Source organism: Diabrotica virgifera, chromosome 9 (genome assembly GCF_917563875.1).
Source record: "Diabrotica virgifera virgifera chromosome 9, PGI_DIABVI_V3a".
NCBI lineage: Eukaryota > Metazoa > Arthropoda > Insecta > Coleoptera > Chrysomelidae > Diabrotica > Diabrotica virgifera.
In genome coordinates, this window is record NC_065451.1 from 7570250 (window position 1) to 7594699 (window position 24450).

The following is a 24450-nucleotide window of genomic DNA, read 5'->3' on the forward strand; positions in this document are numbered from 1 at the left end:
TGTAAATACTCGTATTTGCCAGGCAACCACGACGACTTTTGTTTTGTTAATAAAGTTTGGGAAAAGAGTAGTTCTATCGAGGGTTATGTTAAACGCTGGAAATGTTTTGACTGCGATTTGCAGGGGCGTACAGAATTTGGATTTAGGAAATTCAAAGAAATCTTAGAAGCAAGTATGTAATAACATTATATTGTATAGAATTCATTCACAATTATATGCAGAATTTAAAAGTATCCTAGAATCCGCTTTAGCTGTAAAAACTTTATTTACCGTGATGTATATAAATATATAGGGGCCGGCGTAGCTAAGTGGTAGTGTGCTTGGCTCGCGTGCCGGTGGTCCGTAGTTCAAATTGTACCGCCGGCAAGAACAACTAGACATTTTTAAAATGAGTATAGGTACCAGGTCGACTTAGCCTGAATAAAATGAGTACCTTGGGTAAAACCAGGGGTAATAATAGGCGGTTGAAGCGTAGCACTGGCCCTGTTACCTTCCTTGTATACCGTAGGTCCTAGATATAGCAGACTACCCTGCTATACTCCCAAAACCACAGCGGTATAAAACGGGAGACTATTATATTATGTATATAAATATGTATAAATAAACAATATAATGCGGAGAAGAACTTATGAAGAGCATGAGTGGGGAGGAGGGCAGCGAAAATGGATAAACACGTTAGAGAAGATCAATCGAATACATAGCAGCAAGATCGTGTGAAACCTTGTCAAGAAACTAACCTGCGATAAAGAAAATGTGACAATCTCTAGTCAAATATGTACACGTACTAAGGATTTCCACAGTTTTCACTGTATTCCTTCACTCAACCATTCTCTTCAGTTATTTTTGTTTTGTCAGTCATCTTTCTGTAGATTTTTTTTTCATTGCTTCATCCACTTCACCTCTGAAAGATTTTCGAGGTCTGCTTCTCTTCCTTCTTCCTATCGGGCTCCACTAGGTCATTCTGTTTATCCAACGTTTTTTGTCTGCTCTTCTGACATGTCCGTACCAGGTTAATCTCTTCAGTTCTATGTAGTGTATTATATCTGAATTTATTCACATTATTTTCTTAATCTCTATGTTATTTATTCTACCTCTTCTTGTTACTCTGCAGCTTCTCCTTAGAAATTCAATCTCTGTTACTCTTATTTTGTTTTTGAATTTCTTATTTATTATTCAATTTTCTCACCCATAAATTAGGATACTTCTTGTCATGGTGTTATATATTCTTCTTTTCGTTTTTATACCGATGTTCTTATTCCATTGTTTGTCCTAGTCTATTTTTTATATCTTTTTCAGTTATTCCTTTGTTTGATTTTATGAAACCTAAACAATTGTACTTGTCTGTTCCTTTGATTTGTTTACCTTCATCTATTTCCAGCTGTTTTATTTCTGTCATCATTCTCTTTGCCTTATCCCTATGCGGGGTCGGCTTCCCTAATTGTATTTCTCCACACAATTCTATCTTGGGTCATATCAATGCCAATCCCCTTTACCAACATGTCCTGCCTCATCGTCTCCCCCCAGGTCTTCTTTGGTCTTCCTCTCCTACTCCTTCCAGGAATCTGCACTTCAGCTATTCTTCGTATTGGGTGATTAACGTCTCGACGTTGAACATGACCAAACCATCTTAACCTATGCTCTCTCATTTTGGCATGAATTGGTGCCACACCTATACTTCTCCTAATATACTCATTTCTAATTTTATATTTCTTTGTCACTCCACTCATCCATCTAAGCATTCTCATTTCCACCACATGCATTCGTTGTTCCTCTTTCTTCTTCACTGCCCAACATTCAGTTCCGTATATCATAGCCGGTCTTACGGCTGTTTTATAGAATTTTCCCTTCAGCTTCATTGGAATTTTTCTGTCACACAACACACCACTCGCTTCGTTCCACTTCATCCATCCAGCCCTAATTCTACTGCATGCATCTCCATTTATTTCTCCATTACTCTGTAATACCGATCCCAGGTACTTAAAACTATTGCTTTTTTACAATCAGTTCACCATCCAAAGATACCATTTTAATTATAGTAGCTCCATCTTTTATTTTGATAGCTAATTGGTTATTCTTGTAGACTGATTTTATTGCTTTTATTAATATTCGTGTAACTTCGATATCTTCCATTGATTTTCATAGCTTGGTTTTAGGTATCGAGTCATAGGCCTTCTTAAAATCTACAAAAGCCAGATGGGCAGATCTACTTTTCGCCATTCTTTTTTCTATTAGTTGTTTGACCGTGTAAATGTGATCTAAGCATGACTTTCATGCTGTGAATCCTGCCTGGTCTTCTCCAATTTTATCATGTATATCTATTACTAATTTTTCCTTTATGGTCTTTTCATACAGTCTGATTCCACGATATATTTTTAAATAACTTGTAACGTTACAAACGTCACATCTTTGCTATTTTATTTTTAAATACAGTCAAACCTGCTTATTAGAATACCGGTTAAAGGAATATCCCGGTTTAAGGAATAGAAATTTAAGGTCCCGATATATTCCCACTAGCTATCAGTAATCGGTTATTAGAATATCCCCGTTAAAGGAATACTTTTGCTTGGCACGAAGGCTATTCCAATAATTAGGTTCGACTGTAATTATTTTATTCTATTTTCTCTAATATTTCATTAATAATTTTTTTCTATTTGTTTTACCTGTTTTCTTCGTTAAAAACTCGTTGGCGCCCTCTTTTATTATCCTCTATTTACTATATCTCTTTTCATTTAAATGATCAATTGAACCTACCCCATATTATCCTTACTCTCTAGATATCTGTCTTTTAATACGGAGCATGCCTGCCATCTCCTACGTCCTACTGTCATGAAAGTGACACTTTGTCTCTCTCAATTCTCAAAATGGTGGTGGTAAACTCATAAAAGCCAAGGGAGCTTAAATATTAGCTTCATTTTAATCCATCAACACGTATTCTCTTGGGGTAAGAAAATTAATTATTTTTTTCTAATAATTACATTTCAACATATAACAGTTTTTCTAATATTTTTTATATCTAACCTATCATGTTCTAAAAGCATGTGTTCTGATATTTTAGGTTTAAATATATCTTTTTAACTTACATATTATATGCATGGTTAATCAAATTATTTGACTAGTCCCGTCAGTATTAATTTTATTTTATTCCTTTGCCAATTACTACTTTTTACGATTATTTGGCAAAGGCTCGTTTTTGGTTTTTCTTCTTGATGTTTGACTTATACACGTTTTATCTTATAGTTTTTGGGAATAAAATCACTTTTCTCCCTCCTCAGCTTCAAGCATCCTCAAATCGCCGGCGATACAACAACGAGGACCATTTCATCTGGACTGCAACCACATCACCAAGACTGCAACGACCAACATCCGTAGGCCTGGTGGAATACAGCATTTAGAACCTCAGCGCCAGTTGCAAAATCAGCAGTGCCATTCAACATCAAGAAGTTACCATTGAACCAGTACCACAAGCCAGTATAATCCAGAATTGTTAGTTTTTTGACAAGAATTTGAATATATTTGTTAATGCATTTAATAAGTCATATTTTTATTATATATAGGGTGAGTCATGAGGAACTGTACATACTCCTACCTCGTATAGAGGCCCCTATGGGGAATAACAAATGACCATTAAAAATTATCTGCTTCCGTCTTCGGGAGTAGTAAAAAGTATTCGTCAAAATTTTTGAACGGTCAGATCGATGTGTCTCTTATTTTGGTCAATCGTTACACTATTACCACCTAATCAATTGATTTATTCAAACTAGAAAAAAATCAGGTCCGGCTTTAAAAAATTAGTTCGTTTTGGTCTTAGAAAAAATTTCACCCTGTATACGCTTTTTGAAAACTCTAATATGAATTTTACAAATTAGACAAATAGGCCATTAAAATGGCATATTTATTTTTTTCCCCACACGATTACTTAATTTTTTATAAAAAAATCAAATTTGACTACGAATTAAAAGTTTGGTAAAGTGAACCATATATTTAAAAAAATTAACTTTTATTACAAAAATTAATTTTTTTAAACAAGTATTTAATTTATGTTACCACCCAATCAACTGATTTATTCAAACTAGAAAAAAATCAGGTCCGGCTTTAAAAAATTAGTTCGTTTGGGTCTTAGAAAAAATTTCACCCTGTATACGCTTTTTGAAAACTCTAATATGAATTTTACAAATTAGACAAATAGGCAATAAAAATGGCATATTTATTTTTTTCCCCACACGATTACTTAATTTTTTATTAAAAAATCAAATTTCTCAAAATCGCAATTTTACCATAAAAATAAAAAAAATTATACAAGGTTTTTCTTAAAATTAAAAGTATCACCATTTTTTTTTCTATAACACGTCTAGATCTAAATCTCCCCACACATTTCTCTTTGACTCTATAGTTTAACCTAGACGTGATCAAATAGGCAAATTTTAAATTTTTTCACTTAATTTTTGCGATTTAACTTTGCAATTCACGAATCTGCACCGTTTATTTTTAAAAATTTATAACTTTTACGAGAAGATGACTGAAAATCTACAACAATTTTTATAGTCTTCAGAATGGTAAGAGATATGTGCTGTAAAAATTTCAGAAAAAAAATATTAAAATGGAACAGAGTTGTAGCGAGTTACCGTGATTTCTTTTTTTTCATTTTAAGGGTTAAAATTCCGATTTTGACAAATTTGATTTTTTAATAAAAAATTAAGTAATCGTGTGGGGAAAAAATAAATATGCCATTTTAATTGCCTATTTGTCTAATTTGTAAAATTCATATTAGAGTTTTCAAAAAGCGTATACAGGGTGAAATTTTTTCTAAGACCAAAACGAACTAATTTTTTAAATCCGGGCCTGATTTTTTTCTAGTTTGAATAAATCAGTTGATTGGGTGGTAACATACATTAAATATTTGTTAAAAAAAATTAATTCTTATAATAAAAATTATTTTTTTTAAATCTATGGTTCACTTTACCAAACTTTTATAATAATTTTACAATAATTATTCATAGTCAAATTTGATTTTTTTATAAAAAATTAAGTAATCGTGTGGGGAAAAAATAAATATGCCATTTTAATGGCCTATTTGTCTAATTTGTAAAATTCATATTAGAGTTTTCAAAAAGCGTATACAGGGTGAAATTTTTTCTAAGACCAAAACGAACTAATTTTTTAAAGCCGGCCCTGACTTTTTTCTAGTCTAAATAAATCAGTTGATTGGGTGGTAACATAAATTAAATATTTGTTTAAAAAAATTAATTTTTGTAATAAAAGTTAATTTTTTTAAATCTATGGTTCACTTAACCAAATTTTTAATTCATAGTCAAATTTGATTTTTTTATAAAAAATTAAGTAATCGTGTGGGGGAAAAAATTAATATGCCATTTTAATGGACTATTTGTCTAATTTGTAAAATTTATATTAGAGTTTTCAAAAAGCGTATACAGGGTGAAATTTTTTCTAAGACCCAAACGAACTAATTTTTTTAAAGTAGGACCTGACTTTTTTTAGTTTGACTAAATCAGTTGATTGGGTGGTAATAGTGTAACTATTGACCAAAATAGGAGATACATCGATCTGACCGTTCAAAAATTATGACAAATACAAATTTCTGTCAAAATCCGAAACTCGCCCTGTATATTATTAAACAATGGGAGCCGACACTTTTTAATGGTCATTTGTTATTCCCCATAGGAGCCTCTATACGAGGTAGGAGTATGTACAGTTCATCATGACTCACCCTGTATTTATTGAACAATAAACATGATTAGTTAAAAATACTGTTTTGTTTGCTTCCATTCTGAATTTTCATAGTTCATATTTAAGATTAGGACAAGACGAACACATACCCTGAGAGTATTGAAGTATTATTGTCGAATGGTATTTCAATTAGCTGGGGTAGCTTATCGTCTCTTTGTTTCAAAGTATTTTTTAACATGAAACTTCTATATTTTGATAAGCAGAGACGGACCTGGCTGCATGTTTCCAATTATGAATACAAATTACATTAGAGTGACATTTGTGAAAATAGCTCGTCGATCCGTTTGCCACAATGGGGCTCAAAATGGCACAGAAGTGGAATTAAAATGCATCCATGACTAAAATTAAATGTTAAATTAGAATTCGGAATAATGGAATAATTTCGCGTTTTATTTAGTGTGTCATAAACTCAGCCATTCAGCAAATAGAGTTTTAGTTGGAGCAGATCCAAATGATCAGAATTAGATCGCGCAACATGTTTAACACCAGCTGAGCAGTGCTATGTGTTTGCTAATAAACGAAAAGTGGTTAATATGGTCAATAAAATTCACTAGTGCGAAAAACGGGAGTGATGTTAAGTGTTCTCTTTGTCAAAAGAGAAAAGCACATTGTATAAAATGAAAAGCAAAAATGGATATTTGATAGTGTTGAAATGGAGATTAAAGAGTGGGAAGCTGTTTGTCTCAAGTTGGTGATTTAGTTGTATTTTTAGTTTATTAATTTCCATAGATTATAATAAAGATAGCTAAAGCGTTCATTTTGAATATGGAGAATTTGAAATTGTTCATTAAAAGAATGTTTATGATCTAGAATCTAGAAGGTGAAGTGCGTACGTGGAATCTGTTTTTCTATTATTGAATGCCCTGCAGTGGCGGCTCGTGGCCTTGGAGACAGGGTCGGCAAGGTTTTTTTGTCTCCTCATATAGGTATACCATCAAACTAAAAGGCTTAATTCATCATAGGAGATTTTGTTGTTTTTTGCTTTTTTTTTTATTTGATGTACTTGACATTCTCTCTTGTTTCATGGTGTTTCGACAATACGTGTTGATTCTTTTGAGACAAGGTAAATCCCGTTTTTTTTTAGGCAGAAATTGGTGGTAATAAGAAAATTGATAAAGAGTTTGTTGAATTGCAGTAATGAATTGCAGTACTTACTACATAGAATTATACATACATATTGTGCAATTTATCCCACTTTCTGAAAATATTTGGACCAGCATAATTTTTAAGTACCTAACTTGTAATAATAAATATCTTGGAAATTCTTTGGCGAACGTAACTTTTAAATTTTAAATCGTCAAAGAGGTCAAAAATTTGCAAATCTTCAAAATTCGAAAAACGAGTATCTATTTGCATATAATAGTAGGTATCCAAAATTTCAAGATATACTTACTCGTTTTTCGAGAATATGTATCATGTCGTTGTCTTTTTTTGGGGTGGTTCGGAAATATCAAGCGAATCCAAAACGTCACTGCGTATATATTGGAAACTACTATCATTACGAAAATCTCTGAGATTTTGCACCAGCTTTCGTAATCTATTTTTAGAATAAATAATGTCAGTTGACTGATTTTGAACAACAAGGAATATCTTGGGAAAACTCTGTCTTAAAAATATTTAAAAAAATATTGAAAGAGTCATTAGTATTTAATAAAGTTCTCAAACCGATTGCTTCACGGATCGAGGTATCGCCACTTTCAAAATCATCGCCTTCGATAATAAAATCAAAAACTTCCAAAAGCTGTTCACGAAAATCTGCTACAGATACTAAAACTATAAGAGATAATCTGCTTAGATAAAACTAACCGAGATTTAAAATTTCATCGCGTCTGACAAACTGTTCGCTTTTTTTTCGAAACAAATTTGTTCTAAAGCAGTAATCCGTTTAGGTGAGCTAAACTGGCAAGAAAAGTCGATATTCTTTATTTTTTTACACGTATCATGTAAAACTAAATTCATTATATGCGCATAATAGTGAGTAAATAAAGCTTGTGATGCAATAGTTTTAACTTTTGCCTGGAGACTATTCAATTCACCACTCATCACAGCAACGCCGTCATAAGATTGCCCCAGTTTGCCCTACCAATTTATTTTTGGTATAAAAAAATTTGAATCTGTTCTTTAAAACACCAAAAATATATTCTGCCTTATTGCTTTTACTCACATCTCTAAAACCTAAAAACCTCTCATAAATATTACCACGTAACGCGTATCGAACAAAATAATTGATAATTATGAATGACATGATAATCAGAAGTTTCATCTACTTTCAGTGAAAAGCAAATGGCTTTCTAAATCTCAGATTCAACAACGTTATTCAAAATTTAACTATTTGATTATATGTATTATGTAGTTCATTCTGTATTACGAATACACTTCGAATCAGAAAGTAAATAGGTATTTCTAAAACAATTTTATTAATTCCCTATAATTACTTTGATTTTTAACAAATGCTTCGATCCATCATGTCCACTAAATGATAATTCCTGACAACTTAAAAAAATTACAATATCAATTAAACGACGTAAAACGGCGTGATTATTTTTGACAATTTCTACCGATGCATGCTTCCAAATGAAACACCGACCGGCAGACCTAAATGGGCCGTACTTGGCGCGTAACCTGCCATGCCGTATCTTCTATTGTCCACGGAGAAAAGTAATGTTCGCTTCTCGCTTGCTCATCGACTTGTTACGTCGTCGTTGAGTTTTACGTGTAAATTGTCAAGCTACGGATGTTAGGGATGGCTAGCCGAAAAGTCAGATAAATGGCTCGGATCATTGATTTTTTGAGAAGTCTGTTATGCGCAGGGATCACTTAACGCTCGGATTGATCAAATTCTTTTAAAAACCATGAATAAAATTTAGTCTGTATTATCTGATAGATTTTTTTTTATTTCAGAGATACAAATATTTAGGGTCAGGCCATGGAGTTGGAGTATCTACATTGTAAAAATGTCGTGTACCCCATCCTCCATGCTATGGCATGCTGGACGAGCCATACAGTCTGTAGTCAACACCCCGAAGTATGAGCGGGAACACAAAATGTATTAATACTCATACGCTTATGAAACGCACCTGGCGGATCATAAGGGCCTTCACATTTTACTCTCTTTCAACTTGTCTTGAGTGAAATGTCTTTCAATCTTTCCTATCAGCCTTTCTTGGCTAACTCTTGTTTCTTCCGACCCCGAATGGCGATTAGGTTTCCGAAGTCAGACGGGTCACTATATTTCCTGCTACTACACCCTCTACTAACCGAACGATTACCGGTATAAGTAATCTCCCATTTGTTGGTCAACAGCTACGGGTGGAAGAACCGACATTTGGTAGGGCACTTCATTGCCCTGGAGCTGGGAAATTGACTCCGAAGACGGATGAGGTAAATTAGCCAACGGCATTGAGATGTGGAAAGCCACGGGATGACTACCACATTAAAGATCCATAAGGATATCCCCAGGACACCACAATGGCTGAAAACCCAAAACAAACGGCCCTCAGTCCCGGGCAACCCTTAAATGGGGAGAGGGTGCTAAGAATCCCCCGGTCAGCCAATAATGTCCCAAAAGTGAAAAAGATCGGTACGTGGAACATTCGAAGCATGTATCAAGCAGGCAAGGCAGCAAATATTATTCAAGAAATGACTCGCCTAAACATAGATATTTTAGGATGCAGTGAAGTTCGATGGCCAAATTCTGGCATACAAATTATAGGTGAACACCATATCTATTATTCGGGAGATGACACAACAAGAAACAGAAATGGCGTAGCGATGATAGTAAAAAGGGAAATAGCCAAAGCAGTAATAGGATTTACGCCCATATCAGATAGAGTTGTGCTATTGAAGATTAATTCAAGTCCCTCTAATATAAATATCATTCAGGTCTACGCACCGACATCCGAATCAACCGAAGAAGAAATAGAAAATTTCTACCAGACTCTAGAAAACTCTCTAAAGCTGACAAAAAAACATGAGATAACTATCATCATGGGCGATTTCAACGCCAAAATAGGACAAGGTACAGTCGAGAATGTTGTGGGGTCATATGGTCTTGGCACAAGAAACGAAAGAGGAGAAAGACTGATACAATTCTGCCAAGAGACGGATATGGTTGTAATGAACACATTCTTTAAATTACATCCAAGAAGGCTTTATATATGGAAAGCACCCGGTGATACCCCAGGGAAAATCATAAGAAACCAAATTGATTTTATTAACATAAGCAAAAGGTTTAGAAATTCTATCACCTCAACAAAAACATATCCAGGCGCCGATGTCTTCTCAGATCATAGTCTGTTAGTTGCAAATATCAACATACGACTCAAAATAATTCAAAAGAAAGTAAGACCCAAGATAGATATAAAACTACTGAAAGAAAATAGCATCCAGGAAAAAGTAAAAACAGAGATTAATAAGAATTTTGCGAAAATAGTTGAAGACGCTCCTAGTGGCGTAGAAGAACAATGGAACGAAATGAAGACATCTATCAACACACTTTCGCATGAATATCTTAAATCAAAAAGAGAAAAGAAGCAAGAATGGATGACAGATAAAATATTGCAGATGATGGAAGAGCGAAGGAAATTAAAAGGTAGAAATGACAATGAATACAAAAAGTTGCATAAGAGTATACTAAGAGAAATATAAGGGGCAAAAGAAGCATGGCTGATGGAGAAATGTACAGAAATTGAAACACTACAACGCAAACATGACGATTTCCATATGCACAAAAAGATTAAAGAAGTACAGAACATCAGAAAACAACGCAATATAGGCATAGTCGTAGACGTCGAAGGTCAAATTTTGACTACAATTGATGATAAATTAAGAAGATGGAAAGAATATATGCAAGAATTATTCGAAGATGCTGCACGAAGTCCGTATGAAATAGACAATCCCTATGGCCCAGAAATAACAAACGAAGAAGTAACTATGGCCATTAAGCGGATTAAAGATGGGAAATCACCAGGACCTGATGAGGTGCATGGTGAAATTTTAAAGCTATTAGAGGCACAACAAATTACAGCTCTTACGAAGTTATTCAACAACATATACGAGACTGGTTACTTACCAAAAGACTGGCTACTATCAATATTCATTCCACTTCCCAAAAAAGCCAACGCTAGAAAATGTGAAGAACATAGATTAATTAGTTTGATGAGCCATGTACTTAAAGTACTCCTTACTATCATTCACTCGCGCATATACACCAAATTAGAAGAACAGCTGAGTGAAGTTCAATTTGGATTCAGATCAGGACTCGGAACGAGGGAAGCACTTTTCAGCTTGCAAGTTCTAATACAGAGAGCCAGGGATGTCAATTGCGATGTGTATGCATGTTTCATAGATTTCGAGAAGGCATTTGATAAAGTCCCACATGGAAAACTAATCGATATCCTAAAAACATCAGGACTCGATGGTAAGGATATAAGACTCGTTTCAAACTTATATCTCCAACAAATAGCAACAGTTCGATTCGAAAATGAACTGTCCGAAATCTTCACGGTTGAAAAAGGAGTCAGACAGGGTTGCATACTGTCACCAACATTATTTAACATATACTCTGAAAACATCTTTAGAGAGGCCTTGGACGAATCAGAAGATGGTATTGCAGTAAATGGACAACTTATAAATAATATTAGATATGCAGACGATACAGTATTGCTGGCGGATAGTGCGCAGGGGCTCCAAAGGATCATGGATAATGTTGTAGAAGCATGTAACAAATACGGCCTAAAACTAAACTGTAAGAAGACAAAAATAATGATCATTAGTAAAAACACCAACATAAACGCCCAAATTACAGTAAACAATACACCTCTAGAGAGAGTACAGAAAATATGCTACCTGGGCTGCAACATTAAGGATACTTGGGATCATAGCTACGAAATAAAAACTCGTATTGAAAAAGCCAGAAGCTCTTTTAACAGTCTTAAGAAAATTCTCTGCAACTTGTCTTTAAGTATCAATATACGCATAAGAATTCTTAGATGTTACGTCTTTAGTGTCCTCCTATACGGAGTTGAAAGCTGGAGCCTGACAGAAGATGCCATAAAACGGTTAGAGGCGTTTGAAATGTGGTGCTACCGACGTATGTTGAGGGTCTCATATATACACCACACAACTAATATAACTATTCTCCAGAGGCTAGGAAAAGACAAAGAAATAATTAACACCGTAAAGAACAGAAAATTGGCTTACTTCGGCCACATTATGCGTAATGAAAAATACCGACTGCTGCAGTTGATTCTACAAGGCAAGATTGAGGGCAGGAGAGGCCCTGGACGTAGACGTATATCCTGGCTGGCCAATCTTAGGAAGTGGACTGGTCTAACGTCAACTGATCTATTTCGAGCTGCCGTAAATAGAATAAGATGGGTCAATGTGGTCGCCAACATCTCTAGAAGATAGGCACTTTTAGAAGAAGAAGACAAATATTTAAAAAATCTATATCTATAAATGTGTGGGTCGGCACTGCCGACCCTGCCGACCCTGACCGGCCGCCACTGATGCCCTGTTGTGTTCTGCTATACGTTTGTTAAAGGTTCTGCCGGTTTGACCGATGTAAGTTTTTGGACAGTCACCACATGTTAGTTTTTATACACGTCTCTGTAATTTGCTCTTTTTTTGGGCTTTTGTCACGTATTTGCTAAAAGCATCTAAAAATTATTAATATTTCTAGAAAGCATTAAAGGACTTTATAAAAGCAATAAAAAACATTCAACCAGTAAAAAAAGTTCTCAAAAAGTCTTAAAAAATCATTTTAAAAGTTACCTGCAATTAAAAAACGTTAAAAGGTATTGTGAAAATTGTTCCATGCGTGAAAAAAGCATTAATTAATGACAAGCGTTGTAAAAGTGCTAATAGTTTTGAAAAAGTTTTGTATAAACACCAAAGAAGAATGAAAAAATCATTATAAAAGCGTTTTAGTCCGTTCTTTAACGGTAAAATATTGCAAAACCTCTAAATTTTAAAGAACCGCTTGGATTGACATGAAATTTGTCATACACATAACTAACAAGTCAAAGAAAAAAAGTGATATTGTACCGATATGTGCTTTTGCCCTGGGGGTGGTTTTCACCCCCTCTTGGGGGTGAAAAAATATTCGTCCAAAGAAAGTCAGGAAATGGATAAACTGGCTAATTTTAAGTAACTTTTGTTCTATAGAGTTTTTTCACTAAGTCAATACTTTTCGAGTTATTTGGCAGTGAATATGTTCATTTTTTCAACAAAATAACCACGATTTTTGACGGTTTTTCGCAAATAACTCAAATAGTAAGTATTTTGTCGAAAAAACATTCTCAACAAAAATATAGCCTGTAAAAAATTTAAAAAAATGGTGTATATATCACGTCTCTACACCTAGTAGAAGCAGAGTTATAGCTAATTAAAAATAGGTTCATATTCGTGAAATTCCAAATGGAATACTTTAACGTGAAATAACCAAAAAATGAAGCACATTTCGGGGAAAACTCATTACAACTTATTTAAAGTGTTTAAGAAAGATTCATTTTTGTTTTATAAAAAAAATTTCTAGCATCAAAATTAAACAAGTTACGCTCTAAATAAAGTTAGTCCCTTTTGGTTTTGGTAAAAAAATCGAGAAAATGACCCCCTAATTAGTATCTTAAATGAACTTAATCGTTACGACTTCACAAGTTTCTTGACTCATGTATATATTGTTTATATGATCTGTAAGTGTCATCGGTTCAAAGTCCGTATTATTGAAAGGGCTGTAGTTAAAAGGGGTTGAACGAGTCACTGATCACGAATGTATGCAAATTTAGAAACACCAAATCTTAATCAATTTTTGTCTAACAGAAAAACAAAAAAATACATGATATTCAGAAAAGCAAATCTGACTTTTTTTGTTTTTCGAGATTTTTGGTAGGTATCTCTAACAATTTTTAAGTTATTTTGAAAAAAAGCATATTTTTCAAAATTTAAATTTTTAAAAATTTTATTTGAAACCAATTTTTTTCAAAAATAAGTACTTTGAATCGATGAAACTTACAGATCATATAAACACAACATAAGTAAAATAATTTGTGGAGCGGTAACGATTAATTTAATTTAAGTTGCTAATTAGGGGGTGGTCTTCCCGATTTTTTTTTGCAAAAACAAAAGGGACCAACTTTATTTTGAGCGTAACTTACTTAAATTTAATGCTAGAAACTTTTTGTAAAAACAGAAATAAAGCTTTTTTTAAACACTTTAAAAAAAGTTAAAATAGATTTTCCCCAAAAAGTGCTTAATTTTTTGGATATTTCACGTCGAAATATTCTATTTGAAATTTGGTGAATATGAATCTATTTTTCATTGGCTATAACTCTGGTTCTACGAGATCCAGAGACCTATCCCGTACACAATTTTTTTTTACTATTTTATAGGCTGTATTTTTGCTAAGAACCTTTTTTTCGACAAAATACTTACTTTTTGAGTTATTTGCGAAAAACCGTCTAAAAATGTGGTTATTTTGTTGAAAAATGAACATATTCACTTGCAAATAACTCGAAAAGTGTTGACTTGGCGAAAAAGCTCTATAGAACTAAAGTTACTTAAAATTAGTCAGTTTACCCATTTCCGGACTTATTTTGGATATATATTGTTTCACCCCCAAGAGGGGGTGAAAGTCACCCCCAGGGCAAAAGCACACATCGGCACAATATCATTTTTTTCTTTGACATGTAAGCTATGCGTATACCAAATTTCATGTCAATCCAAGCGGTTCTTTAAAATTTAGAGCAAAAACCGTGAAAGAATGGACTATTTGAAAAACCATGAAAGTGTCGAGAATCTGTTATAATATAACTATTTAAAAAGTGGTAAAAGAGTTGAAAAAGCGTTGTAACATTGTTAAAAGCTTCTAAATTCCTTGTAAAGGACCTATAAACTTTGGAAAAGGATTAATAACATTAAACAATTTTGTGCCATTGTTAAAAAGCTAAAAAGCTTTAATGATGTCAAACATCGTCGTTGTAAACGTTTAAAAAGCTTCTAATTTCAGCGTAAAATCATTAGAAGTTACAAAAACATTTACCAAAGTATAAAAATAATGAAAAATACTAACAAAAAGCATTGTAAAATACTTCAAAGGTAGTCCCACAATTGCTATGAAAGCGTTAAAGATGATTAACATTGTCGAAAAAAACGTATCAAAACCTGAAAAAAGTCGTACAAACGTTGGCAATTTAAAAGAAAAATACAAAGCTTAAAGAATCGCTTAAAAAGCTTTTAAAGTGTTAAAACGTATTAAGAACGTCGAGATAGAATCTGCAAAAGTGGAAACCATCAAACAATCGTTAAGAAGTGTAAAAAACGATGCAAAATCACTAAGAGCATCAAAATAGCGTGGTGAAAGCTTTAGAAAGTTATTGAAACGTAATAAAAATATTGTAAAAACTTTAGCAAGCGTCGATAAAGTGTCAATAGATTAAGGCAAGGGAACTTACTGTCTATTTAGCGTTTTCGAATAACCAAGAAACACAAAGAAGGAAACTGAAAAAAAAAACAAAGAACGCGATACGAAGATATGAACAACAAGAAATAATAACTAGTCACAAGAGGAAACAAAAGACATGGGCAGTCATGAATATTAACGAAGCCCAAGTTAAGAAGTACAAATAAGTAAAAAACTCTTGAAAAACTAAAGAACAGAAAAGTTGCAGTTAAAGATGGTATACCAAATGAATTGTTGAAATATAGTGGAGCGGCATTAACGTATCATAGTCTGGGCTGATTTATCGGAGAATAGGCCATTTTTGGGAAAAGTTATTTACCAGCAATTTTATTGCTGGAATCGAATCTTATGATTGTATATATTAATAATATAGGCATGCAAAGTCCGCAGATATTGTGCTACTTTTTTTACAAACAAAATGGCGCCCGAAAATCGTGTTTTTTTCAATTTTTGCTCTATAACTCCAAAGATTTTAACTTTACACCAAAAACACTCAAATAAAAATTCACCACAATTAAATTCTGCATAGAAACGTGTTTTCTTCCATTTACTTCGACAAAAACTTTCCCCGGAAAAAGCAGGTTTTTCCAACCAAAATCTTTAACTTTCAACTAAACTTTTAGATAAGTAATTGTTAATTAAGAATTAAATAACTTGGTAATGTAAAAGCCCTTTTCGTATAGATTATAATTCCAGAAGCGGATGAAAATTGAATGAACAGTTTAGCAACAATTGAATTGTTAATTAAAAATTTACGGTCGCTATAACAACGACAATAATTATGATGCATAAGAATAACTATGATTTTTTCATAAAAAGACTATGCCTATCTAATGTACTTTACAGAATTGAAATTGGGCTATTTAAGCGGCCTCGGAAATAGTTTAAAATTATAAAGAATTTTTTGGCTTATAAACAAATAGAATATCTCGGGAAATATTAAACTAAATTAAGTTATAAAAACGGTTTTCGAAAAACAGTGGCAGGACGCTTCCTTTAAAAGAAAAAACGTTTAATTATGATGAGTAGTTCCTATGATACAACCGGTCAAAGTTGACCGGAATTTACGGCAAAGATATAAACAATAGGATCATAACTTTCAAACCATCACCTTTTTATTTTTGTCCTCATTCTCCACACCAATTTTCATATCCTTAAAATACTCATAACATATATTATTATAATAAAAACTATCGATAATACGTGTGAAAATTGCCAAAAATAGCAAAATTCCAATCAAAAATTAGGTTGGAGAAAATGTAACCCTCAAAGTTCAAAATCGGTATACGTTAAAAAAATGCATTTTCTCGGCTTCCCATGGAGCAATTTCCTTTATTCTTTTTTTGTTCCGGAGTAACTCGAGTAGAGCCATCGAACTAACGCATTATTAAATGTCAGACTTGCTTTTGTTTTGTTATAATAAATTTATTTATTTATTATAACACAAAATTTTAATTTGTTTAAATAAAAATTGTTTAAATAATTATACAGCTTTCAAATGAGAATATTTATGTTTTTAACTTTAAAAGGTACACCTGTAGTAAGTTTATCTAAAAAAAAGCCTTCAACAGGAAAAAATATGTAGTTTTCTGTTCTTATCAATAAATTAATCTTTTATAACAAAACAAAAGCAAGTCTGACATTTAATAATGCGTTAGTTCGATAGCTCTACTCGAGTTACTTGGGAACAAAAAAAGAATGAAGGAAATTGCTCCATGGGAAGCCGCGAAAATGCATTTTTTTAACGTATACCGATTTTGAACTTTGAGGGTTACATTTTCTCCAACCTAATTTTTGATTGGAATTTTGCTATAATTGGCAATTTTCACACGTATTATCGATAGTTTTTATTATAATAATATATGTTATAATTATTTTAAAGATATGAAAATTGGTGTGGAGATAAAGGACAAAAATAAAAAGGTGATGGTTTGAAAATTATGGTCCTATTGTTTATATCTTTGCCGTAAATTCCGGTCAAATTTGACTGATTTTATCTCAGGAACCACTCGTTATAACTAAACGTTTTTCTTTTAAAAGAAGCATCGTGCCGCTGTTTTTCGAATACCTTTTTTACAATTTAATTTAGTTTAATATTTCCCGAGATATTCTATTTGTTTATAAGCCAAAAAATTGTTTATAATTTTAAAATATTCCTGAGGTCGCTTAAATACTCCAATTTCAATTCTGTAAAGTACACTAGATAGGTGTAGCGTCTTTTTATGAAAAAATAATAGCTATTCTTATGCATCATAATTATTGTCGTTATTATAGCGACCGTAAATTTTTAATTAACAATTCAATTGTTGCTAAACTGTTCATTCAATTTCCATTGGCTTCTGGAATTATAATCTAGACCAGCGTTTCCCAACCGCTGGGTCGCGACCCACTAGTGGGTCGCGGGCGGATTTCAGGTGGGTCGCGGCTTGGCTCTTACAGTAGCTGAATAACGTACATATATGTATCATCATGGGTGTGGAATGGGTCGAGAACATGAAAAAAAACATCAGAAGGTGGGTCGCCAGACATAAAAGGTTGGGAACCACTGATCTAGACGAAAAGGACTTTTACATTACCACGTTATTTAATTATTGATTAATAATTACTTATCTAAAATTTTATTTGAAAATTAAAGATTTTGTTGGAAAAACCCGCTTTTTCCGGGGAAAGTTTTCGTCGAAGTGAATCGGAAAAAACACGTCTCTATGTAGAATTTAATTGCGGTAAATTTTTATTTGAGTATTTTTGGAGTAAAGTTAAAATCTTTGGAGTTATAGAGCAAAAATTGAAAAAAACACGATTTTCGGGCGCCATTTTGTTTATAAAAAAAAGTAGCACACTATCTGCGGACTTTGCATATCTATATTATTAATACATACAATAATAAGATTCGATTCCAGCAATAAAATTGCTGGTAAATAACTTTTCCTTGTATTTTGCTAATTAGCCCAGAGTATCAACTGACAACATTAATTAACCAGACTATAAGACACAATAAAATACCAGAAGAATGGAGGACCAAAGAAGGAATCTTATTATTTAAAGGGAGATACGAAACAACCAGAAAACTACAGAGGTATCAATTTGACAAATAGGTTCTAATCTCAAACAAAACAAATTTTGCAAGAACGAATAAAGCAGCTTATAAAATTGGCAGATAAGCAATATAGACCGATCAAATAAAATTACCATACATGTAAATCAAAATGTAATTCCGTACAGGTCGGAATAAATTTTTGAAGTTATACTTCTTTACCGGCGATAGAGGGTGAATTTTTATATATGGTAAAACTTAGCGACCGGGCGCATGCGCATTATAACTTTGTTCTGATTGGATGTTCAAATGACATGTCAAAAATTATTCAATATGGCGGCTGTGGCACAGCTGTAGTTAGATTATTTATGGTTGTTGCGTTTTAAAATTTGTGTGAAAAGAAACAACAAACAAAAGTTAGTTAATAGTTATACTGCCTTTTTAAATAGTTTTCATATATCTATATTTTTGGACTTTTGCACTATTTTGGACAAGGAAAACTCATTCTAATTTGGTAAGTAGTTTGGTATAATCATATTGTAATTATACATTTGGATTAGGTTGAAATACATACATTTATTTTCTCAAGAATGCGGATTTTAGAGAGAAATCCCAAATTAGGTTCGATTTTTATTTTTAAATTATGATTTTTTGGCGTAGATTTATTTATCTAGTAGGTATGTAATGCTTTGATTTACATACTTAATTTGATTACCAACAAAAGTTCTACCAATCTTCATCTAATATATTGTTTTCTTACTGTTTTGTTATATTTTCATATTTTCTTCCACAAAATTTAAACTACATAATTTAATTTTAAAAACAACTGTCAAACAGTAAAACGTTCAGTTACCGTATTTCTCCACATGATAAATAATGTGGGATTGGACGAGTGAGTCTACGCTTCGATTACGAATCAAAGCGGCACGAAATTCACGGGTTCAATTCCCGATGCAAGTTTTATTTTTTTATTTTTTTATGCATGTTATGATTGTAAGTATATTTGTTATACAGGGTGTTTCATTAATAATTGTCCGTATAGTAACTGGAGAAACCTTAGCACAGATTACGAAGATTTAACCGAAAACACTTAAATAAAATGTGGTTCCTTACTGAGTTACCTGTGGTTTTATCTAAAAATTTAAAAACTATTTTTGATCAGCATTTTAAAACTATTTCACGTATCCTTTACATACTTGGCAGAAAGTGCTACTACTATACACCCTACTAAATTATGATAAACAAACGTTTCTATCTACTACCAGAGGCGTACGGCGGGGGATAGTAAATGGTTGACCCTTCTCAAATTCTACGCCACTGGAGGAATTGCTATTTTAGTCCCATTTTTAAATTCTCCAATACTTTCTACGTAAATAACGTACTCCTCATTGGTAACGATAAAGTCATTAGTTTTCGAGATATTTGAAGTTAAATATGAATCGGCACAGTTATTTTGATTAATTTATGGTATGATTCATATGATTAAAATTAAAAAATTTTTGTACCCAGTACTTTAAAACTATTTGGCGTTTCCTTATCATACTTGGCAGAAAGTGTAGGTACTGTACATCCTACTAAATTAAGATAAATAAACCTTTCTAGCTACTACCAGAGGCGTACGACAGGGGATAGTGGCTGGTTGACCCTTCCCAAATTCTAAGCCACTGACGAAATTGCTATTTTAGTGTAATTTTTTGATTTTTCAATACTGTTTATGTAAATAATATCATCTTCATTCGTAACGATAAAATGATTAGTTTTCGAGATATTTGAAATTAAAAATGAAGCGACACAATACATTAATCACAACAACCGTGTCGTTCCATTTTTAACTTCAAAGATCTCGAAAACTAATGACTTTATCGTTATGAATGAAGAGTGTATTATTTTCATAGAAAGTATTGGAGAATCTAAAAATTGAACTAAAATAGCAATTCCGCCAGTGGCGTAGATTTTGAAAAGGGTCAACCAGTCACTTTCCCCCGTAGTACGCCTCTGGTAGTTGACAGAAACGTATGTTTAACATAATTTAGTAGTTTGTACAGTACCTATACTTCCTGCCAAGTATGAAAAGGATATGTTGAATAGTTTTAAAATGCTGAGCAAAAATAGTTTTTAAATTTTTAGATAAAACACCCTGTAATTCAGTAAGGAACCACATTTTATTTACGTGTTTTAGGTTAAATCTTCATATTTTGTGCTAAGGTTTCTCCAGTTACTATATGGACAATTATTAATGAAACACCCTGTATAATTTTTTTTTCGGAAAATGCGTACTTATTTAAAATTTTTGCCAACAATTATTATCGTTCAGAAATCATTTTTTCTTTGTGGCATTTTTCAATGTGTTTGTGTGCGTTTTATTCTTTTATTTTTTTAAATTTTTGGTATTGTCTTAAAAATCACATAATATGTAGTAGAAGTATAACTTCTTACGTGCGTACAAAGTACACACACATTCTTGTTTATCAAAGTTTAGGTCCAAACAAAAGATATTTTCAAGAAAGTATATGATTTATATGAGGGGATCATTGTTTAAATAATTAAAAATTGGTAATTTTTGCACAAAATTTACTTTTTTAACTGCTGCGGTAATTTGTGCTTTTATTAAGGATTTTACAATTTTTTTCTGCAAAGATTAAGAAACAGTCTGTTATATGAGACTTGCTAAATTAAATTTGACCCATAATTTATTTAAATAATTGTAAATCAATATTGAAAAACAAATTTCCAAAAAAATATTATTTGCGATATAAATAAGCACTATAAAATACTTTGTTTTACAGAAAAAGTTGCACTATAATATCACAATAAATTGACAAAAAAATTGGTTGATACATATTGAGTATTTGATGAGATATTTAATTTGTTTATAAAAAATTACAATTTTTTCAATTGCAAAAACGCGGTTGTTGCCTATAGAGTAAATTTGAAAAAATGCTTTTTTCAAAATAACTTAAAAATGATATACAAAAAATCTTAAACAATAAAAAAAGTCGGCTTTACTTTTCTGAATATTTTGTATATTTTTGTTTTTCCGTAAGACAAAAGTTGGTTAAGATTCGGTGTTTCTAAATTTGCATACACTCGTGATAAGTGACTCGTTCAAGCCCTTTTAACTACAGCTCTTTCAAAAATAAGGCTTTGAACGGATGAAATTTACAGATCATATGATCAATACATACGCGAGTAAAAAAACTTGTGAAGTGGAAACAATTAAGTTCATTTGAAATGCTAATTAGGGGGTGATTTTCCCGATTTCTTACTAAAAAAAAGGGACTAACTTTATTTTGAGCGTAACTTGTTTACTTTCGATGCTAAATTTTTTTTAAAAAACAAAAATAAGCATTTTTTAAACACTTTAAAAAAGTTAAAATGAGTTTTCCTCAAAAAAGTGCTTCTTTTTTTGGTTATGGCACGTTAAAATATTCGATTTGGAATTTGAACCTATTTTTCATTAGCTATAACTCTGCTTCTACTAGGTATAGTCACCTAATATATACACCATGTTTTTCACTTTTTTAGGTGCTATATTTTTGATGTGAATTTTTTTTCGACCAAATACTTACTTTTTGAGTTTATTTGCGAAAACCGTCTGAAAACGTGGTTATTTTGTAGAAAAATTAACATATTCACTCGCAAATAACTCGAAAAGTATTAACTTGGTGAAAAAACTGTATGAAACAAAAGTTGCTTAGAATTAGTCATTTTATCCATTTCCGGACTTACTTCGAACATATATTTTTCACCCTAAAAAAGGGGGTTAAACTCACCCCTAGGGCAAAAGCACACATCGGCACAATATCACTTTTTTTATGACTTGTTAGCTATGTGTATGCCAAATTTCATGTCAATCCAAGCGGTTTTTTTAAAATTTAGAGGTTTTGCAATATTTTACCTTTAAAGAACGTACTATTTGACAGATTTTAAATTTTCCTTCTATAACAACAATGGAAAACAGCTGAGTTTGACGTGCTAGTGAATGGCTGAAAAATGGCGGCAACCCAAAGATTAAAGCTGTTTTGGAACATAATAGAATGAAAGAAAATAATAATAAGGTGCACAGAGTTCAAAAGGCATAGTGACTATTAAATGAAATACTGGCAACTGTCTTCAAGGTGTGCTCTGCCATGATCATTCTATGGTAGCGATATAGTGCAAAATTGTTCGTAGCATGAAAGTTGTTAGGGTGCAAAAATCTGAAAGCCATCTTCAGCGGGTTCCTCACCTGAAGGGGATGCAACAGCAGCTGGAAGGACAAAAGAGGAAAATACAGGCTGTAGAGATGAAGTTTTTGAGAAGAGTTAAATGTGTTACCAAAATGGATAGAATAAGGAACACAGATACAAGGAAAATACAGTTTGTAGAACAGAGACAGCTAAGTTGGTGGAGTTATTAGATAGAAAATACCAGTTTTTAGAACAGATACAGCTAAGTTGGTGGAGTTATTAGATAGAAAATACCAGTTTTTAGAACAGATACAGCTAAGTTGGTGGAGTTATTAGATAGAGAGAGAGAAATGTCATGGACAGATGTTGATATGAAGTCGCAAATAATGGAAGAAATGTGTTAAGAAGTACATTAAACTTTACACTACTATAGAAAGGTTTGTGATTATAATATGCGTAAAACTTCACACAAGTGTGCGATTTTGACAGATTTTAAATTTTCCTTCAATAACAACAATGGAAAACAGCTGAGTATATGTTGACGTGCTAGTGAATGGCTGAAAAATGGCGGCAACTCAAAGATTAAAGCTGTTTTCGAACATAATGGAATAAAAGAAAACAATAATAAGGTGCACAGAGTTCAAAAAGCAAGGTGACTATTAAATAAAATACTGGCAACTGTCTTCAAGGTGTGCTCTGCCATGATAATTCTATGGTAGCGATAGAGTGCAAAATTGTTCGTAGCATGAAAGTTGTTAAGGTGCAAAAATCTGAAAGCCATCTTCAGCGGGTTCCTCACCTGCAGGGGATGCAACGGCAGCTGGAAGCCGTGCTGACGGCGCAGCCTGTTGGTCTGGATCACGCTGCCGCCGTCTCCCGAGTTTCCTTTACCGTTTCCCGTGTTTAACATCGCAGGGAGCCCACGGAGATGACGACGACGACGACGAGTCCATGGCGCCGCGTGCCAAGTGTGAAGCCCTGTTCTGTCACGTGCATACTGGCAGCGGCGCCGTGGCGAAGGACCAGAAGCACCGCTCGACGTCAGAGAAAGAGGCGATATCGATCGGGGGCGCCGAGGAAGCGGCGCGACGGATCAAAGAAGGAAATTGTTAATTCGACTTCGTGGTGCAGCGTCTACTGCAGAACGGAAACCACGAAGTTTAAATATACTTCAGGATATTATTACTTAACAGATAGCATTAGTGCCAGTCCCAGGATGCGATCATAATACATTAACAAAATGAATTTGTAAGATCGAAGAAGTAAGGACCGAAATAACTATTGCAAAGCGAAAACCTAAACATGGGAAATAAAAAAATTGGAAGAAGGAAACGTAAAAAACAGTGATAAACCGGACAGAAAACTTAAAATGAGTTTAACGACGTTCTACACCTTCGTTGAGGGGTATGCCTCTCAGAGGAAAGGGGGGAAACTTATATGCAAGCGAAACAGTATTTTCGAAACAGTATTTTCACTTTTATTTAATAATGGTACGGTAAACAATCCTAATTTTGTAATATGTTATTTCTTACAAAAAAGCCTTTAATTTAAGCACAAATAATTAAAAATCGTAAATTTGGGTCAAAAGTAATTAACTTTTGACCCAAAAGAGCGAAACATGATTTCGAAACAGTATTTTCACTTTTATTTAATAATGGTACGGTAAACAATCCTCATTTTTTAATATGTTATTCCTAACAAAAAATACCTTTAATTTAAGCAGAAATAATTAAAAATCTTAAATTTGGGTCAAAAGTTATTAACTTTTTAAGAGCGAAACAGTATTTTCCAAACAGTGTTGTCTCTTTTATTTAATAATGGTACGGTAAACAATTCTCATTTTTTAATATGTTATTCCTTACAAAAAACCTTTAATTTAAACACAAAAAATTAAAAATCGTAAATTTGGGTCAAAAGTTATTAACTTTTTAAGAATTCCCATAAGAGCCCATGTTAAAACTTAACTTTGAACTTTAATAGTAATTAAACGGCACGGTAAAACAATTTTTAAAAAATCAAGTCTTAGTTTTTTGAAGTAAACT

General features: G+C 32.7%; 1 protein-coding gene across 1 annotated transcript in view; it reads right to left on the bottom strand.

Annotated features, from left to right (window-relative positions):
• The window catches only part of LOC114325617 (uncharacterized), a 122172-nt gene extending 98758 nt beyond the window's left edge, over nt 1-23414 (bottom strand). The window contains exon 1 of the mRNA XM_028273720.2: nt 23208-23414. Within this exon, the coding sequence (XP_028129521.1) occupies nt 23208-23318 (111 nt within the window). The 5' untranslated portion in view covers nt 23319-23414. The remainder of the gene's footprint in view (nt 1-23207) is intronic.
• Nucleotides 23415-24450: the final 1036 nt, after the last annotated feature.